We start from the raw sequence: 20,680 nt of genomic DNA, 5'->3' as shown, positions 1-20,680 counted from the left end.
CACCGATAAAATTTTCCTCATCTTCCTTCGCCGCCGGCACCCTCTCCTCGTCAACATGCCTCGCAATCTGCAGACAACATGGGCGAAGGGCCATCGGCGACCTGCTCACACGGAGGGCCGAGATCTTCACCGTCGCGCATGCCCTGCGCCTTCTCCAGAGGCCCTTGCCCGACCGGCAGGCACACTACGAGGAGGGGAAACGTGACGCCATCATAGAGCGCGACGATCGGAGTGACGCACGGCAGGAACAGACACGCGGCTGCTGACGGTGTAACCTGCCTCCGAGCACGCCAGGACGCTGAGAGTAGCACACACGTCGTCGCGCGCGCCATGAAGCACACGCATGAGAGGGGCGCAGAGAGCATCCATGGACATGGAGCGCGTGTGTCCATGCGCTTGAAAAGCCACTTAGGAGAAGGCCAACGATGGTGCTAGGCCATCAAGCTGAAGCTGGAATGGAATCCTTACGCCGGCGAACAGCGACGGGCCATCCCATTTAGCTAGAGGGAAATCCTCGCGCCGCCAACCTACCACTTCGAGTAAAATCCTCACCCCAACGGTGGTGAGGAAGGCCCACCTATCTGGCAGCACCTTATCATAATGATATTTTTCTTTCTTCCGGTGCAACGCACGGGCACTTTTGCTAGTATATATTAAAAGCTAGCAAGCCGCATCATTAAAACCTTCCAGCCCTTTAGGTACCCTAGTAAGGAAAAAAGTGCGTCAAAAACAGGTGGCTCAGCATCTCAGAAAAACAACCCATCTAGTAAACTTGTATATTTCACACAAGCATGAGCCGCCTGGTTAGCCTCGCGACGAGTATGAGTTAAGCTAAAATTTGTAAACAACAAACTTAGCTCACTAATCTTATCTAAAACGTGCTTGATCACTTAACGATCATTAGCTCTATTTTGCCAAAGTCGAACCAACTCTTCAGAGTCAACTTCAAAACCGACACTGCTGAAACCCTTTCTCGAGATGGTGTCGCGAGTTGGAAAGTGTTTTTTTAACAGAAGAAGAAGCAGTCTGAAGAAACGTGACAGCAGTCTCTCCTCTTTCTTCTCTCCCAAGTTGATCACCGTGGCCCGTACCAACCCCAACGCCATGGCGCATGGCGGCAACGGGGGGCGTGTTACAGGGTTCGCAGACGAACAAGGTTTCTCAATGATCTGATAAAAATGTTTCTCAACCGTACATCAAAACCGCATCCTACGTACATTGACACAGAATGTGTAGGAAAAGTGTACCCAATGCACAAGTTCACAACATGTTTCACACCATCAGTTGATCAACCATCCACTTCACTGCAAAACCCCACGCATGCTATACCCTCAGCTCCAGTGCTCCACCATTCAGGCCAGGTCTCGGCGCAGGGGAGCCCATCCTTGCAAGGGGAGTGGAGCTCCTACAGCCGCCGGCCTGAGGGAGCTGCGGGCTCTGTCGTCACGTCTACTTAGTCTCGCCTCTCCACCACCCTCAGCCTCACTGCTGCCGGCTTCCCTGGCCCTCCTCCTTTCCTCGCCCGTGACCTTTTCATGATACCAAGTTCCTTTTTGTGACCATGGCACTTCGATCACCAAGACACAACAAAGTCGGGTTAGTGCCAGGAATAGAGAATGCATCAACAGTAGGAGACTCTCCTGCTGCAATTCCTAGTACATGGCATCATGTTTCAGTAGGTGCAAGAAACAACACTCAACTGCCAATGTGATCTTGTTTTTGGGACATTCCCGTAAAACAAAATTCAGTTAAATAATCGTGACACTAAAGAACCCTTTTAAGATACAGGAATTCAGATTATGTCACTAGCCATCTCCATAAGCGGGGAATACCGCAAGTAAAAAAAAAAAGTAATAGGCCTAACTGCTTTAGGATCAATCAGAAAAGTATTAGGATGCAAATGTCTATAAACAGGCTCAGTCATGCGCTGTGAGTGCAACAAACTATAGGAAAAGTCCCATTACCTTGGTTAGCCTCTCTTTCAGCTTTGACCTTGTAGATGCTACCACCCGTCCCGGCTGATCATCTGATATTTGTAGCACCAGCTTCTCAGATTTCGCCTTTTTTCCCTTCTAGTCTGCAAGTGGTCTGATAACTCATGGTGGTTTAGCAACTTGGATGATCTTGGTGGCCTATTGTTCTCCTCCTGGCTTTAAAAGAAAATGTCTACTGTTGCTTGCTTCTTGTTTAAAAGCCTTGCACGTAGCGAAAAGAAACCCCTCTCGAGAACAATATTCCAACAAAATAAAATGTACGGAAAATAGCAAGAGTCACCAGTCAACAAGTCACATCCTACATTAACAAAGAATGTACAAAAGATCCTGAATGACAATGCAGAAGTTCAGAATCTGTTTCACTTCATCCACATAGGGCGATAAGCAAGACACCATCAACTTCAATATAAAACTCCATGCACGCATGCTACCCTGACCCTTAGCTAGCTCAATCAGTCCAGGTCAGGTGTCCGCGCAGGGGAGCCCATCCTTGCAAGGCGAATGGAGCTCCTTCAGCAGCCGGCCCGAGGGAACCGCGGGCTCCTTCACCAGGTCCACCTCGGCTCGCCTCTCCACCGCCCTCCGCCTCACGGCCGCCGGCTTCCGCGGCCCTCCACCTTTCCGTACACGTGAGCTTATCGCGATCTCGAGTTCCTTTTTGCGACCGTGCCACTTGAATTATAAAGACAGAATAAGAATAAGTCGGAGTTATTGTCAAGGCAGAAGGGAAGTGGACAAGGAAACAAAATATTGTATAGTGAGTGGCATCATGTCTCAGTTGGTGCAAGGAATAAGGCTGAACAGTGAATGGGATCTACATTTTGGGACATTTCTCATATTAGGAAATCAATTTAAATGACACTGATGAACCTTTTTCTGAGAATGAAATTCAGATTATGTCACTAATAACCAGCGAGGAGTGCTACAAGCAAAAAGTAATAAGTGTAAATGCTTTAGACTCGATCAGTTAGGCATTAGAATGCAAATTTCTATACATGTAGGCTCAATCAAGCACTATGCAATGCAACCAAATAGAGGAAAATGTGGATTACCTTGGTTAGCCTCTCTTTGAGCTTTGATCTTGTAGATGCCAACACCCGCCTCGGCTGAGCATCAGGCTTTTGTAGCACCAGCTTCTCAGGAGGTTTCGCCTTCTTTGCCCTTCTGGTCTGCATTTCCATCTTCTCTGCTGCTTGAACCTTCTTGGCTACAATTTTTGTCACTGCCCTCTTGAGCTTCTTGATTATCCGCTCCTTCTCTTTGTTCCATAGGAAAACAGATATCATCTCAGACTTTATTTTGTCATAGCTGTCCCAGTCCATCTTATCTTGCATGTGGCCACCTTCTTTTGCCGCTTCAGCGATACTATTTGACCATATCCGAAGGATCATCTGTCTTGACTTGACAGAAACAATTCGCCTCACCCATACCTTTCTCAGTCCAGCACTTATTTTGTCTTTGCTCGCTTGCCTGGAGTATGATCAACCATAACTTGTTTCATACCTAATTTATTTACTGTTTATACAACCATCTTCCATAACATAGATGTGCATTTATGATATACCTATGCAATTGGCGATGCCCTAGCATTTTCTTCTTAACCTGGGAATAGAAAACGAAAAGGAAAAAAAAAGTGACTTGGATTGTCCAGGACAGATCATAATCTATAACCAAGTAGCTCCTTCGGCAGATGCAAAAGCGGTTTCTTACATGCCATCACCTTGGGATCACTCAGTGCCTCGATGGTGCGTTGCTTGATGAGCTGCCTGTGCTCTACAAGAGAATGTATCACTCCTCATTATACTGTAATGACATACTAACTGTCTACCTCGTTGTAATCTGCAATTACGAAGGTAAAACTTCAAATTCTCAATAAGAGCATGGCCATACCTATGCTTAATCTCCTTCCTTTTGTCCAGGGAGCCTTCCCCTTGTTTGCAGCGCTAATCTTGCGCCTTCTTTCGATCTCCTTCTCTGACAAACCAGCACGATAAGCATCACCTTCTAGATTTGACGTTTGACGAGGCACATGTCCTTGCACTGCTTGCTCCACCGTATCACGCTCCTCAGTCGACGGCCGTCCGCTTGAAAATGCAGGAGAGCACTGGCGGCCGTCGGACAGCTGTCTGCAAGCTCGGACTCCCTTGAAGGATGACCGTGGCGAAAGAATAGATTCCCGAGGATACTGAACTAGCCGGCTGAGCTCTCGGGTTTTTTCGTGGAATGGAGGTGGATTGGACGGGCAGGGGAGCTTGACTCTTGAAGCTGCGATAGTGCCGCATTCGAAGGTCATAGGACGCATGTTCGCCCTGCGTGAACGGTTTTGATTCAGTAAGCATTCAGCTCTTTTGTCAGTGAAAAAAGTTTAGTACGACAAGCCTTCTGTCTGAAGCTGAACTGGTGTCAAAGATATCTACACTTGTACTGGTGCTAGTGTCGATGGAAATTGGACGGCACTAAGAACTAAGCATATGAATGAAACAGTCTGAATAGTGTAAAAATAGATCGAATCAGCGAGAAAGTTAAGCGTCTGGAGCATAACCTAGCGCAATGCCCGGCCGCGGCCGCCATGGTTCCTGCGCCAATGTGCGCCACACCACAGCGATTTCCTGGGGCCGGGGTAGGGGGACTCAGCGATGGACGATATAGACCGAGTCGGGGGAGGAGAGGGGGCGAGGAGCTCACCGGCGGCGGCAGCGGTGAGGCGAGGGAGACGATGAACTGTCCGTCCGAGTGGATTGGACTGGATAGCTGTTCTGTCCTGCGTCTGTGTGCGGCGTGCCCACTACCTTTTTTTTTGGAAATTCGTGCCATTACAGTCTTGGGAAGACGCAGCCTCGGATTGGGCCCGCTCGGGAATGGGCCTCCGCGCCAATTGGGCCGTGTCTCCATGGGCTGATAACCAGCACTCTGGCCCGTGTCTCCACGTTCCCCGCACCTCTCGGTTCCGGCAGCTCGCCTCCGCCGCCGCCGCCGTCCGGTGCGTCACCGGCATTCCCGTCGCGCTTCAACTGTGAGTTTTTCCACCCTCCCCTCTCCTTCTTCTAACCTTCGGTCCGAGGAAGGGTACATCTCAACCCAAAAGAGCTGCCTCTACCATGCAGAGTTGAATGGAGTCCCGAGACTGTTGTTCTTGGCGAGATTTCAAGATGCGTCCTCTTTGATGGCACTCCGCATTTGGCTACCTGTCATTCACTCTCTGCATTCAGGCTGGACACTGATATCTCGATAGTTACAGTCGACACTGAGGGGAAGACTTGGAGGAGAATTCAAATGCCACCCGACATATGGATAACAACAAACTGCAAGTTATCTGTTCTCTCGGAGAATCCCGGCCGTGGAGACTCCAGCCTTACATTCCCTGTTTTGTGGAAAGTCAGATGTTGGGTACGGTCCAGATCATCCTAGTTTGGGGCAGTGGATTCGATAAGTCCTACACTCTACCCCAAGTTGGTTTTCTCTTGGTATTCAGTGGCATGCCTTTGAACACCGCTGGCTAGCCCGGAACAATTTGTAAGCTGCCCTTCCATGTGTACTGCCTAGTTATATGAATGGGCCTAGCCAGGTAATCCCTTTGCTTTAAGCGCTGATTGTTGTGGTCACTTGTTAGCTCTGCATGCGGCTGAATGTGAGCCACTGGGCATTATATATGTTTGAAATTATCAGCATTTTCACCTCTTTCTGTTCATTTATGTAGCAGGCACCTTTACTGTCCAACTTGTATTATATTTTATTTGTTTCTAGGGAAGATTATATTTTAGTTGTTTCTAGGAGAACAGAATAGCACAGCTCATTCACTGGTATGTTTGTAGTAAAGACTGGTCATGTAATGCCATGAAGGTTCGCCGTTCATCACCATAGCTCTTACACCCCATAGTCTTGTTTATCCTTGTTCTGAGTAAACTGTCCAGGACCATTATAGTTCTGCCTTGAGTTCCTGACTAGACTAGACCGTTATTCCTTCATATATTCTTACTTTTAATCCAGGTTGTTGCCCAACTGAATCCATTTCTGAAGCATCATAAGATTTTTCTATCCATTTTTTAACTTGCTGAATTTTCTTAGCTACTACGTAGCATTCTAAACCGTGCATTGAGTTCTTAAATATGCAAATTGAATTCTTTTCTGGTAGCTACTCAATAGTTTATAGTTTAGATTGCTAAAGTTAAGCAGAAACAAACAAAGCAAAGTTAAATCTGGGTATGATTAATAAATCATGCAACTTCTTCGTGTTATTTCAGTTTTGAGCACCGCTCTTCACTAGAAGCTGAACATGACAACATTTTTTTTTATATGGAGACCGCATAAAACACACTACCTTGCTCCTGTTAATGTTAGTTATGTAGAAAGTTATTCCTGTTACTGTTACTTGTCATAAGTAACGTGTTTGCCATGGTGTTTGTTTGGAAATAGCGACTCAGGAACAATTCTCATAAAAAAGGAAAACGTAAAACATCAGTGTTAGTTCCATGTTAAAGCTTAAAGTGAAAGATAGGCTGTGCAAGATCATGGTGAATCAGCATTTCAGCAATCACAAATTACCGGCAACGATTACAATGATGCACATACAGTGAATTCTGAGGTTTCCCTGTGAAAGAATTGTGTTTTTTTCTTCCAAATATTAGCTGTTTGATCTTCCTCCTTCATAGACCTGACTTTCCCTGTGCTTTGACATCTATCGCTTGACATTCTCACACTCTAATAACTCTACCACACCTGTAGCTATAGGCCACATCAAAGGAGATAATGTTTTGATTCTTCCACTCTACCAACCTTGATCGTGTTTTTGCGTTCAGGATTTCAGAATAATAACAAATAGCTGGAATTTCCTGCCTGGGAAGTTGAGTGTCTAGAACATATTATTCATTCAGCATCTTGCGAACTTCCTTTATTGATTTGAGTGATGTGATGTATCCATCCCCTTGCTGTAAGCATGATGTTATTTAAGAGAATTTAAGTCGGTAGCATGATAACTTCGCTTGTTGGTTGAATGCTGAAGTTGGCATAAATCCAGAAATGTGTATGTACATCCCTTTAAACATAATGGCAATAGCTCGTAATTCCTGAACAGTATATATTTTATTCTGATCTCAATCTTTGTCAGTTTGATGCACGTAAGAACAGTGCTATGTGGTAAGTTTGTTACTCATAGGTTAGAAGTTTTCTGTTTCCGAGTCTGGATCTAGTCACCATAGTTTGCTCTTCTCCTTTTCTGGTGAGAACTGAGAGCTCTGATAAAGTTCGATACCAAAACAAAACATACACATACTGAATGGCCTGATCAATGGATGAAAATACTTTCCAATTTAATCTATGGGCAGTGCTCTAGCTTTGAGCTCTGATAAAGTTGGACTATAGTTTGTTCAAGTATGACACTTTAATTCTTCGAGCCTGTAGGCCCGTAGACGCTCTAGTTTTGAACTCATTTTCCAATGTCATTCATGGATTACGATGTTCCAGCTCCAATTTTTTCCTTAGAGAAAATGCACATTCTAGCCCCAAATTTTAGGAGAGATAAACAATGTCTTCTTTTGTTTTTCATTACCTACGATATATTCTGCAGCATGCTGACTTCATTTCGCATCTCTAAATTTTCTCTTCAAGTATACTTTTCAAAGGCCTAAACTGAACATAGAATCAAACATTACACAAAAAAACACAGAAAATAAAGTTAATGTTCATCAGCGACCAATAGTACAGAGGGAAATATATGGTACTCCCTCCCTCTCAACTTTGTCTAGATTCGGATGTATATAGACATATTTTAGTTATAGATACATCCGTATCTAGAAAAAGTTGAGAAGCTTTTTTTGGGACGGAGGGAGTACTTAATTTCAAGAGACATAAACAATAATGAGCATGCAGAAATGCAGAATGCCTCAGTTACTTTAGAAGGCATAATTCCTGTGATAAAGGTGTCCACAATCTTCCATTTTGCAACATTCCTTCTCGCATTCTGGAAGTTGACTTTTGTCAAGACTCAAGCTTTGATGTGGACTTATTACAGTGAGTAATCTGTACAAAGTGATTTGGCCTTAGTGGGAGCTGAATTGAAAAATGTATCTAACTGCATGTTCAATTAGAAACTTGCTTTCTTGGCAAAATATCAGTGTTACAGTGGAAGTAGGCTACATGTTTTGTCACCCTTATTTTATATCCCCCTCTTGGCAGGAGTAGTGTTGTACTCCCTCCGATTCATATTACTTGCCATTGATATGGATGTATTTAGAACTAAAATGTATCTAGATACATCTATATTAGAATCAACTAATATGGGTCGGAGGGAGTAGTTATCTTGTTGATTTGCAAAGCTGAATGAAGCATGAAGTAGATAATCTCTTAAGAAGAGTATTTTTTATTTTGTGATCATATCTTCCCTAACTGACTACTTATGAAAACGAGAAGTCTGATATTCTATACATGCACATTTTCGAGAATGTTTTTTTGACTTTATGGAAACCTCACCTTTGGTAACAGCATGTGCATAAGGTGAGGAAAAATATGCAATAGTGAGGAACATGCGAGCTTCTATTACTAGGCATAGCACAAGCATAGCCTATGATTTACAATGTAAGAAAGGCCAGATCAGGTAGCTGATGAATCTGTCTCTCGAAATAGCTTCACCTAGCTTGATGCAGCCTCAAACCTCTAATCTTAGATAGGGTCATAGGGACAACAATTGCATATATATCACATATTTTTGCTTGAGTTGCCCCCCACATTGGCCATCCCAATCATTAAAAAATGCAGAGAATGGTATATGATTCTTGCTGTATGTAGTGGGTTCGCACACCAGAGAAACCAGATGGAAACCTTTGCATCACTCTGGTATCATATTACCAAAATTTCATTGAGGTCAATTTATGCTTGTATTAGCACCATTAGAATTTCCACCGTTGAGAAGGGATCAACTGTGCTCCATCTGTGAAATCAACTTGGCATACTTGCAAAGGTTCCCACCTTTGCTCCCGCAAACCTACTGTAGTAGTTATGAGGAAGTTCACATCAACGTAAATGAAAAAGATTGTCTTGTCTTGTTCAGTAAAATTTCTATTATCAAATAATGTAAGCATGACTGACTTTGTCATTTTATGACAAAATATACTGAGCTTAGATTCCTTACAGCATGATATTTAATCCATTTGTACCATTAAAAGTAAGAAGAAACAAGTATGACACTATAATTACATATTAAGCAGTTCTGTTGCTGTACTTGTGTCTTTAGAATATGTACCTTCATCAACAGTGCACCACGTTTATGCTGCAAGTTGACTTGCATTTCAGCCCGATATGGTTCCCTCATCCATGCTGATTTGGTATCGGCACTTGATAGGTACGCCTGGCAATATAATCATTCTTTCTTGACACTATAGCCTGATGGTATACCGAAACAAGTTGCGGTATGCAATTCTTTCTGCACTGAAATTCCACCATCAAAATATATTTTCTGAAAGTCCATGGACTGATGATACTTGAAGAGGTTCTGCAAGAAAGCTTCATGTCTAGGAAATAAATTCGCTTACGCTTTATATTCCTTGACATTTAGTTAACTCTATAGCATGGGAGTCACGCCAATTCGTGCAGAAGAAGGCAGTGGGCATTAGTACTCCATGCAACGAGCAGTGAAATGCTTGGTTGGATGCAAAATGAGATCAAAGGGAGAGGAAGCAACATTTGTGTATTTTGGTTCCCTCTCCACTATCAAAGATGCGTCTTATCAACCTGTGTGCGTGATGCACCCTTTTAACCTTTGCAGGAAATGGTAGGTCATCACCGTCTGTGTCAAGGCAGTAAGTATTGTGCCATTTTCTTCCTTCTAGAGCAATAGCCTTCAAAATCTTTTTGTCTTGCTGATACCGAGAGCTTTCCAGGTTCCAGATTCTTGTCTTCAAAGCGTCAGGCTTCCACTATAAATATAGCCAAATGGGGATGTGGACTTCACACACTTCCTTACATCTGAGATCATACTATTACTAGAGCTCATAAGCATAACGTACATAGCACTCTTGTTGCAGAGAAAAGACAACAAAAGCCATGAGCTATTATGGAAGCAGCTCGTCTGGTAATTTTCATCTTCTCCATAGATACGATCAAGCTCTAATACACCATGGACGCTGAAAGATCAATGCTGAGATCATCACAAATGGCCATTCAGGTGGCAGGGGTAGCCGCCGAGTCGAGTATGGGAGGAGCTATGTGGTGAGGCCAAAGGGACGGCACCTAGCCACCATTGTGTGGCTCCATGGCCTAGGTGACAATGGTTCAAGGTATTACTTCTTAAATTTCGCCTACGCAGGTGATGCCCCTTCTGGTTTTGATCCTTGGATCGACCTGACACACCTCGCTTCTCTTAACTGAATACTCCTAGCCAAATTTAATAAATCATAAATGATGGCATTTTACATGCAACATGCATGCCATGTGTTGTGTAAACGTGATAGGGATGCAAGAAATAACACATGTCGACCAAAGAGGATCGAAGTTAAGATCATTGCGATATTGACACAACGCTTTATTCCCTTGCATTTTTTGCTTGAAATGATGGAAGTGGCCCCCTTTTCGCATGCATATATTCCTAGTATTGCTTTACTCAAAGTAAATGATTTCCTTGTTCTGCACCACACCTAACAATCATCTCAAGGACGTCAATATGCTCTCACTTTTCATGTAGTAAATGGAGAGGAATGCCAAATACTTCCTTGATGTGGGCTAATGATATATAAATATTGCACAAGTGTAGGTTGCTCATGCAAGATTCCTAATTTCTTATCCCCTCTCTGGCCATAACGTATGATTAGGTAGTAGAAGAGAGCATTAGCTTCTGGAACAAAGCAGCTAAAAAAGTAATACTTGAGATCACATTTTTCATTTTTGGATCTAGGTGTCTTTCTAACAAGAGCCCAGCCGAATAGGAAGATGTAGTTTTAGGCAGCACGTGCTGTTCACATAATCTGTTACGAGATGCTGGAATGGTATATCTTCACCAGTTGCTGCTGCTGTTGTAATACTGTTCCTGATAGTGTTCCAACTTCTTTTGTCTTTTCTGCAATTTTCAGCTGGTCCCAGCTCCTGGATTCTCTACCTTTGCCCAATGTAAGCATCGATACTTACTTGAAGCACTCTTATTGCCACACTAGACATAATATTCCCAACACTTTTAATTACAATATAACCAAACTGCAGTAGTGTAGCCTGTATTGTTCAGTAGCTTGTGCAGATCGCTTCTACTCGAACCAAGTTTATTCACCTTGAGGCTTACTGTTCATGTAGATCAAGTGGATATGCCCCACCGCGGCAACTCGGCCTGTCGCAGCTTTCGGCGGATTCCCCTGCACTGCATGTGGGTTCCTTCTTCCTTGGAACCTGGGAACTTTCCCTCAATGCTATGGATTTGAACCAACTTTATTTTGTGAAATAGTTCATGTGCTCTACACAAGTCCTGAGTGGTAATTTTTTAAAAACGGGCTGAACACAACTTTTGTTGCACTGGGACAGGGTTCGATGTGGATGACATTTCGGTGGATGGTCGCGATGACACCGAGGGGCTGGATGCTTCGGCTGCACACATAGCAAACCTACTGTCGTCTGAGCCGTCTGATGGTACTAACCACAGTATCAACCATGCAGTTACATGGACAGTTCAGTAGTTGCATCTAACTGATTATTCACCCCCTTCATGGTCATGGTTGTGTGGATGCAGTGAAGCTTGGGATCGGCGGCTTCAGCATGGGTGCAGCAGCTGCACTGCACTCGGCAGCATGCTATGCTCACGGCAAATTCAGCAGCGGCATCCCCTACCCGATCATGCTCAGCGCGGTCATCAGCCTGAGTGGCTGGCTCCCGTGCTCAAGGTGGTCCAACTCTGCCCACTCACTGCAGAATCTCATCTACCAAGAACACCTGGCACCTTTGCTCCTTATATTGTAACGAACCCTAATGGTCTTGGTAATTTGATGCGTTCAGGACCCTGAGGAGCAAGATGGAGAGCTCACACATGGCAGCACGAAGAGCCCTCTCCCTGCCCATCCTGCTCTGCCATGGCAGAGGTAAGAGCAAAACCAACAAGGCTGTTGAATCAAGTAGGGTAACTCAGAAGATGAATTACACTGCTTGTTACTGAATTCTTGCGATGTACTCTTGCAGCGGATGAGGTCGTGTCCTACAGGAACGGTGAGCGGTCGACTGAGTTTCTGCGGTCATCAGGGTTCTCGTGCCTGACTTTCAAGGCCTACAACGGGTACAGATCTTGCATCCAAACTAGGTCCCCTTTACCCCCTTTTTCCCCAGATTATATGAACATTGAACAAGGGTTTTCTCTGATGGTGCAGGTTAGGGCACTACACTATCCCCGAAGAAATGGACGATGTATGTAAGTGGCTCAGCTCGAGGCTCGGCGTCGACCGGCCTCGCTAAATTGAACAGCCCCTGTGCGCATGCAATGGCTTTCGCAGTAGCATATAGCAAAGAGTATAAAACTATAGAGGGGGTGAATGCAGGTTTTGTAGCTTGTGACACTGGTGTTGTATTGGTGTTGTGTAACATGGTGTAAGGAGTGAGTACATCAGAAGGATATGTAATGTAGTGCTTTTTTCATAATGCGGTAATAACGTGACGGATACTGGTCTAAATCTTTTTCATACTACTATTGCTACTACCTGTGCTCTGATCACTACAGAAATATAAGAGGAAACCTTTGCAAAAAGTATATACTGGTCAGGATGAAAACCTTTACAGGCAGTATGGATGTCAATCGATGGTACTCAGCTGGATGCAGAAATATGCATGTTTGTAATGCATACATATTCAGACTATGCTACCACGCAACATAGTCAGCTCTCAAAATTGCAGAAATTTCTGGGTTTGAAAAATGATCAGAATCCTCCTGAAACGTTACAAGAAAGCCTTTGCAAGACTATATAACCGATGCTGTCAACTATTCTTAAGCTTGTACGTTCTGGACTCCCATATCAGTTTGATCGAGAGCAATGTCTACTGAAACTACACCAGTTTGATCAAACATCTGGGACCACTGAGGTGCGTGGAGGTCCGAAGTATCATTACAAGGAGTCCTGAACCCATTTGCGGTTACAATTGCATATTCTACAGACATGAAGTGGCGTATTTGAACGGAGAATGGGTGTCACGTTGAGGGTGTGGTAAGGCGGCATACTCTGAACTAAAAACTGTCATCATCCTCACTGCACAAAAGGTGACATGCTCTGAACTGAAGACTATGATCATCATTGCACAAAAGGTGGCTGAACTGAACTGAAGGCCGTCATCATTAATCACTGCACAAGAGGAGCAAAACTCCAGGATTACACTCTTGAACATGATCAACCAACAGCAACTTCGCCTGTGGAATGTAAAGATAACTCACCCTGTTCGTGGTCGTTTGTTCTGGCCGGACCCGCTGTTGTCCCCAGACTGTGTGGGTTGTTCTTGCATCTGTGCCGGTTCCTCAGCTATGCTGCTGTTACCATCAACCTGCCCTCGCTCAGTTTTTTTGTCGCCTGCTATGTACACGCAGAGCGTCACAGGAGTACAAGCATACAAGGAAATCAGAAAGAGGAGAATGTGGTCGATGCACTCACTCCCGCGGTTAGCACAATCTTGGCATGTGCACTTGGAGGTGCACTTGGCAAAGCGCTTCAGAACAAGAACCAGCCAGCCTCGGTCAGGAGGATCAGAGAAGAATCATGTCTAGTTTTTTTTTCTAGAAACAATAGATGCAGCAAGAATAGTCTGCATATATAAGAAAGGGAAAACCATGCAATTAGAAAACACACCCTAAGGCAACCACATTGGCGCATGCATTTGGTCTTCTTGCATCTGCACCCAACGAAACCCTCAGGTGCCGGAAACCCGCCCTAGGCGCAACAAGTGGAGTCAGAACAGCATGGTGTTGATGAATGTGGTGTGTGCTTCAAGTAAGAAGAAGCATATGTTACCGGCGGCACGCTCAGGTACTCATCAACGACGGGAGCCTTCCGCTTCAAGTACAACTCGTATTGTGAATCGACCAAAGCCTTGTTTTCCTCGGTGTTCTGGCAGCCAATGCACGTGCAGCCCAGAGAGCAAAACTGTTTCGCCTTGAAACACAAGCAATTGCTGCACATAATGTAGTAACAAGCAACAAGGTCAGATGTCACTGGAATATTTAGGCTTCCCATGAACAAGCAGTGGATTGGATGGGGATCATTCCACGTGTCTGTGCATATATATTACCCTCCGAGGCAGTGGTTATTGAGGCAGGAGCACTCCTCCTGCGTCCCTGACATCCTGAACACCGATGAGGAGGTATGGCTGCAATGCACAAGACGAGACAGGTTCAAATGAATGAAGTTTGCAAATATCACACTTCAAATTTCCATCCCCACAGTTATAAATAGTATCACATGCTGGCAGATCAAACTAAGAATCTGAACAAACTTATGGAAGCAACTAAGAGAAAAAAAAAGACCAGTTGCTAATTGGGGAGATAAATCAGTCCATACATTCGATCAGCAGTAGGATCTTGATCAGAAAATAAAACTAGTACAAATTAAATAGGTACAGAAAACGAGAGGAATATGTTGAACTAGAGAATTTGGGTGGCAGCAACACAGACTAGAGCTGGACAGAGTCATAATTCAGCGTTCAGCATGGTGAAGAAGAATCTACTCAACGATGAACTGCAATTGATTTCAGAGGGCACCCACAGTCTTATGTGTAGGAGGCAACACGCACATGCATCCATTTTCCAAGCGTGATATGGCATCGAGACATGTCGCAAAATAAATTGGGAGAAAGTCTCTACATATGTAACTAGAGGAGGCTAATGATGGAGAGCGGTCGATAGATGCATTCCCACAGTTGCTGCATTGCAAACTAACATGAGAAATTCAGGTCCTAGCTAATGAAGTTTCCAGCTATCATCCAACCAACGAATTCAGAAAATCCGTGAGACAGCGATTCAGGTCCTTGCTACTACAATGCACTTGAGCTAATCTGTGAGATACGAATTCAAAAATCAAAAGATGCACAAATCAAATAGGCCATGCAAGAAGTAGGCCAGCGTTACACCCTAGAATGTCATCCAAGGAAAAAAATAGCGCGCTATAACAAAATAGCGTGGGTCTAAAAATACGCTATTAGCATGCTATAACGTGCTATTAGCGCGAATAGCGCGCTATAGCGCCAAAATAGCGTAGCGTCGGCTCTCCAGATATGCTATAGCGTGCTATTAGCGTTGGAATAGCGCGCTATTTTTTTCCATGATGTCATCTAATCAAAATATTGGGGGCAAAGTCGAGAATGTAGCTTGAGGAGGCTGAAGGAGAGCGATCGATGGATGCCCACACACACTTGCTGCAATGCAAACTCACATGAGACGTCCGGGTCCTAGTGAAGTTTCCAAATATCACCACGCGCGCCAAATTAAAAATTAAGCCACAGACAGTTGCAAATATCAAAGGAACAGGAGGTAGCGATGGATGAACTAGTACAGTTTACCATCAACGATGGATGAATTATTACAGTTTAGTGATGGAGGAACGCACGCAAGCATCCATCGATCCGTGCCTGATAATCCACGACAGCAACATATGCACGGCACGCACGGCTGGTTCGTCAATCGAGGCAACTGAACTAGAAATTCGTGCGAGACCGGTCCAAATCCCAAACTCGAGCACCGATCCGTCGCGAACGATACCGGAAATTTGGATGCGCATGGCGATGGTTCGCGTGGGGACCCAGGGAGGGAGGAGGTGAGAGGGGGGTGCACTTACGGACGCGCGCGGGCGGGAGGGCGGAGGAGCAGCGGGCGGGGAGGCGCACGTCTTGGACCTCTTCAGCGGTCGCCGGAGCGGAGGAGGTAGGAGGAGGGCGTCTCCGCGTCTGCCTGAGAGAGCGGGGTGAAATGTTAGCCGCCGTGCGCGATACCCGGCCCTAAAGAGGGACGAGGAAGCGGCGGTGGGGGCGAAGGAGCGGGTCGGGACTAACCGAGAAGGGAGGTGGCGCCGGCGTCGCCGGTGCCGGTGCCGGTGGCGGCAGCGGAAGTTGGCGGTGGTGTGTCACCCGGCCGCGAGTCCTCTCGGCGAAGCGAAGCGCAAGCACGGGAGCGTGGTCGGGTGTATAAGAAGGAAGGAAGGGAGCGGAGGGCCCTGTGGAGGCCCGCTTCTAGACAACGGGCCGTTGACGACGGGACGCGGCCCAGTGATGACCCGATCCAGAGCGTATTACTTGAAGAGGAGGTAAGAAAATCACAAGACGATTTGGAAAAAGAAAAGGGTTTTTTTTTTGAAAATGGAAAAAGAAATGCTACTCCGTTCCAAAATATAAGCCAATTAGTTTTCTAAAAAAATTATATTTGGAACGGAGGTAATACTATTGAGTCCTAGCAAAAAAAAGGTAATATTGAGTTATTACAAATGGGACCCTAGCTAGCCCGGGGCGGTCCTTTTCCGACCACGTGCCTACCTTTTTTTAGCATGATTGCCTCTCTTCCTTTCCTTACTATTGCGCGCTTGCCTCCGGCCTCTTCTTTAGATCGATCGACGTTGTTGATCCCTAAAAAAAATGATTTCGGTCCGAACCTCTTGCAACCTCTACTCGTGCATCGCGGGTATTTTGGGAATGCATTTGGTTTGGGTATATCCATACAAACCGGCTCCATTGCCATCCTTACAAAATACATGATTGAAAAGTACGGTAACGACTGAAAACCTTATCTGTTGTTACCCCACTCTAAACTGCACAATATTATCGAAAGAATTATGGTGTCCTCCACTAAGAAGGAAAAATACAACATACAAAAAAAGAAAGAAAGAAAAGAAAAAATAGGTTAAGCTTCATATTGTCTTTACCCTCTCTGTATATATGTATATATGCAGTAATATAGAAAGGTGCACCATATGCTCCCTTCATTCTAAAATACATCTTCAACACATTTTAAAATGATAAAGAATTTGAAACAAAAAATTCGGTCGTATTCCATGTGCTATGCGCTTACAAAATCGTTTCATGAAAAATCGACTTGTCGTCTGTGGCACATGTAAAAAATGGTGCTAAAATTTTCTCCTTTTTTCATAGACCACAAAAAATATCGGTTTTTCGCGAAACTTGACGAACGTACATATATTATGGAGATGTACATGTACAAAAAAATTTCAAATTTTGTTAGCACTTGGAAACATACTCTTTTAGTAGAGGGACATATGGACCCATGAGCCGAATTAAAATTTTGCCACCCACAATGTCATATTACTAGAAAACAGTAAACATTTCAAATAAAACGAATGGTAACATGTTTCACGCTAAATACACTTGCATGAGGCAATGGAAATAAAACGAATTTCAAACACATAGATTAATACATTAAAACTAAACATTACCAAATGGAAGTTACAAATTCTCTATGGCTAAGAGCATCCCAGCCGTTGGGCTCCCCAGGCCGAAATCCGGCGCTATTTAGCGTCGGATGGATGTATTTTTTAGCCTTGGGAGGCTCATTTTCCCAGCGGCGAGCCCATGGTCGCCTTCTGACGCTCACCCACCGCGTGCATAGCGACGGTACAGTCGCCGGTAAGGGCAACCGTCGGAGTGGCCTCAACGCATTGAACCGCCGTAATGGTCCCCGAAGTGGTCTGGGGAGGCCAAACGCCTCGTCGGGAATGGTCGAAGTGGCCTCGACGCGAGAACCGCCGTAATGGAGCACGGACTACGCGGAAGAGCAACCGCCGCTCTCTTCGTCGATAGACCTACATATACGGTTTCCGACGGCCGACGCCATTCATCTCTTCTCTCCTCACCATCCTCTGCCACCATGAGTGATCTCTTGGCCATCGGACACCGACAGCAAGGGGAAGCCGCCTGGATGGCGCCATTGGTGGGATCGAGCTGCATCGTCCAACAACGACGATTCCCCACCGCCGGCCAGCGAGGTGGAATGGGATGACGACGAGGAGGAGGATGAAGAGGCCGAGGAGCAGGCCGAGGAGGAGGAGGAAGAGGAGGAGGAGGAGGAGGAGGAGGAGGAGGAGGAGGAGGAGGAAGATGCTGAGGACGCGGCGGCCTGGGCGAAGGCGAAGGCGCAGCCGGCGAGCACCTTCGACGACGAGGAGGACTCAATTTCCTCCAACACGTCGAAGGTGAAAGATCGAGATGTCGCCTAGAGGGGGGGGTGAATAGGCAATTACAAACTCTTGCGGATTTGTCTTGTATGAATGCGGAATTAAACTATCGTTTAGTTTACAAGCACAAACCCTAAATATGCTAAGCTCAACTAAGTGTAACAATAGCAACTAGAGCTAAGCAAGATAGGCACAAGATATATGTAGCACAAGTGATAGCAAGATATATGTACTTCAAGCACGATGGCTATCACAAGGAAAGAGAGCTCGGGTATAGAAATAACCGAGGCACGCGGAGACGAGGATGTATTCCCGTGTTCACTTGCTTTGCAACAAGGTACGTCACGTTTGGAGGAGTGGAGGTCCCACGAAGGATTACCCGCGCCACGAAGGCTCACCCTATTCTCCGAACCACACCCACGAAGGATAATGGCCCTTTCCTTATGGTTAGCTTTTCCTCCGCTCCGGAGATGGCAAGCTCCACAACCACTTCACAAGCTCCACGAAGGAGAAGCCCGGGCCTCTTCACAATCTTCTTGAAGAGATCACCGGAGCACCAATCACCAAGCCAACTAGGAGGTCACCCTCCAAGAGTAACAAGCTCACGGTCTCTCACTCGAACAAATCGTGGTGGAGAGCTCAACACTATGCAATGATGCAAAGCAAGAACACCGGAGGTGTTCAAGTCCTTCACACTCAAATCCCACCAAAGCAACGAATGCTAGGATGAGATTGGAGAGGAAGAACAAGGGGAAAGTCAACCAAAGACTCCAAGATCTAGATCCCGAGAGATTCCCTCACTTAGAGAAGAAACGGTTTGGTAGAAGTGTAGATCTAGATCTCCTCTCTCAAATCCTCAAATATGAGCAAGAATGCTTGGAGGAATCAAGGGGGAGAGCAAGTTCTTCAAATAGCAACAATGGAGGTGAGAGAATGGGAAGAACTAGTTTGGCTCAAGGTGGAAGAAGCCTATTTATAGCTAAGGGGGAAATAGAACCGTTGGGGGAAAAAACAAGTCAAAGACACTAAAAAAACGCGCAGGAAAAAGGCCCAGCCGGCTGCCAGGCCTGGGCACTGAGGAGCCCGGTCGGTGGCCCGGTCCGACCGGCCCAGCAACCGGGCGGGCCAAAACGCGCTCTCGGGCGGCGGATAGGCCGCGGCCGCGCGGGGCGAGCAGGTGGGCCGCGTGGGGCGCTAAGGCCCAGCCGGCGTGGAGGCCGGTCCGGCCGGAGCTGGCACCGGGCGGGCCGGTCGGTGACCGGGCCAGCCGCCGGACGTGGGCCGAAAGCCCCCGGGAAGCAGCCCGGATGGCACCAGCCACCAGGCCGGTCGGTGACCGGGTGGGCCGGCGCGCGGCCCGGCAGACCGGGCGGCCGGCCGGCTGCCACGCCCTCTTTTTTTCTTTTCTTTTCTTTTTATCCTTTTCTCTTTTTTTCTTTTCTTTAATAACAAATGCTCCCGAACTCCGAATCGCATGAAACCAATTTTGTTTGGAAGATAACAACAAATGCTATCTTATGGAAAGTGAAAAACCAAGAATCTGTAGGAGGGGATTTTATCATGAATATAAAAGGTAGAACCTTATATCATGAATAACCGGTAAAATCACCCAACCTCGAAAACGCAATAGAAGATGTATGTGAACTCCGTTTTCGATGAACTTGGGCTTGTTGTAAAGCTAGCAAAAAGCTCAAGAACCTCACACCGAGAAATACCAAGAAGCAATAAGAATATGCAACGCATGCAAGGATTGAGTTCCCTAAGACGATGTGATCAAGTTACCCAACCGAAAGCCCCTCTTGATAGTGCGGCTATCTATCCTATAATCCGGTCTCCCAACAACCACCTTGAGACCGGTAAAAGGAAAACCTAGCAAGGCCATACCTTTGCCTTGCGCATCCCGCTTGATCTTGATGATAGCTCTTCAAGCTCCACTCAAGCCGGAATGCCTTACTTGATCATCGTCGCTTCGTGAAGACTCACAAATGCTCCCCCATACACCATGATGGGAAAGCTCTATTGATGCACATCTTCACATGTCCATTATCACCAAATGGACGGCAAGCTTCAAGCATGTGATCCACTTGAGATGCTCATCTTGAACTTGCCCGACTTAACCTTGTACCTTCTCATACTCTCATAAGATAGAGCATGGCTAATATTGAGTTCCACATAAGAACTCCATCTTCATTTCTTCTTCTTGATCATATCACATATGTATCTTCAAACCGATGATCTTGATGCCAATACGCAAGGTATACCTTTATCTTCATGGCATCCATACTTGAATCCAACACATGGAGAACAAGTAGTACCTATGGAATATTCCTTCATATAAACTCAATGAAAATATTAGTCCATAGGGGTTGTCATTAATTACCAAAACCACACATAGGGGCAATGTACCCTTACAGAAGGACACCGGCTCTTCGGAGGAGGTGACGAGCCGGAAGCGTCGCCGCCACGACGATGAGGCGGGGCCATCTAAGAAGAAGAAGTAGTTTAAGTTTGTTTTAAAGTTTTTATATGTAATTTTTATGTTTATTCGAAATTTTATATATAATTTGTCTATGT

General features: G+C 45.6%; 3 protein-coding genes across 4 annotated transcripts; 1 reads left to right on the top strand and 2 right to left on the bottom strand.

Annotated features, from left to right (window-relative positions):
- Positions 1-2,274: 2,274 nt before the first annotated feature.
- On the bottom strand, positions 2,275-4,515 carry LOC124649276. The gene is made up of 5 exons (XM_047188929.1): positions 3,885-4,515; positions 3,715-3,767; positions 3,559-3,596; positions 3,047-3,464; positions 2,275-2,666 (listed from the first exon to the last, which is right to left on the bottom strand). The coding sequence occupies exons 1-5, from the start codon at positions 4,294-4,296 to the stop codon at positions 2,457-2,459; spliced, it is 1,131 nt and encodes a 376-aa protein (XP_047044885.1). The 5' UTR covers positions 4,297-4,515; the 3' UTR covers positions 2,275-2,456.
- Positions 4,516-9,253: 4,738 nt separating this feature from the next.
- LOC124649274 (acyl-protein thioesterase 1 homolog 1-like) lies at positions 9,254-12,586 on the top strand. Of its 2 annotated transcripts, none has more exons than XM_047188928.1 (10): positions 9,254-9,756; positions 9,866-10,056; positions 10,150-10,261; positions 11,051-11,087; positions 11,265-11,334; positions 11,490-11,594; positions 11,695-11,845; positions 11,958-12,040; positions 12,138-12,231; positions 12,323-12,586. In XM_047188928.1, exons 2-10 carry the CDS (start codon positions 10,029-10,031, stop codon positions 12,405-12,407), a joined length of 765 nt encoding a protein of 254 aa, XP_047044884.1. In that variant the 5' UTR covers positions 9,254-9,756; positions 9,866-10,028; the 3' UTR covers positions 12,408-12,586. The 2 variants fall into 2 exon arrangements, with proteins under 2 accessions (XP_047044884.1, XP_047044883.1); XM_047188927.1 differs by having other exon boundaries at positions 9,254-9,784.
- A 343-nt stretch (positions 12,587-12,929) lies between these two features.
- On the bottom strand, positions 12,930-14,294 carry LOC124706023 (protein tesmin/TSO1-like CXC 7). The gene is made up of 6 exons (XM_047237693.1): positions 14,223-14,294; positions 13,946-14,105; positions 13,784-13,864; positions 13,589-13,643; positions 13,375-13,507; positions 12,930-13,285 (listed from the first exon to the last, which is right to left on the bottom strand). Exons 1-6 carry the CDS (start codon positions 14,273-14,275, stop codon positions 13,279-13,281), a joined length of 489 nt encoding a protein of 162 aa, XP_047093649.1. The 5' UTR covers positions 14,276-14,294; the 3' UTR covers positions 12,930-13,278.
- Between the last annotated feature and the right edge of the window lie 6,386 nt (positions 14,295-20,680).

This window comes from Lolium rigidum, chromosome 4 (genome assembly GCF_022539505.1).
Source record: "Lolium rigidum isolate FL_2022 chromosome 4, APGP_CSIRO_Lrig_0.1, whole genome shotgun sequence".
In the NCBI taxonomy this organism is placed as follows: domain Eukaryota; kingdom Viridiplantae; phylum Streptophyta; class Magnoliopsida; order Poales; family Poaceae; genus Lolium; species Lolium rigidum.
The sequence above is the reverse complement of the archived record's forward strand: the minus strand, read 5'-3'. Positions and strand labels throughout refer to the sequence as shown.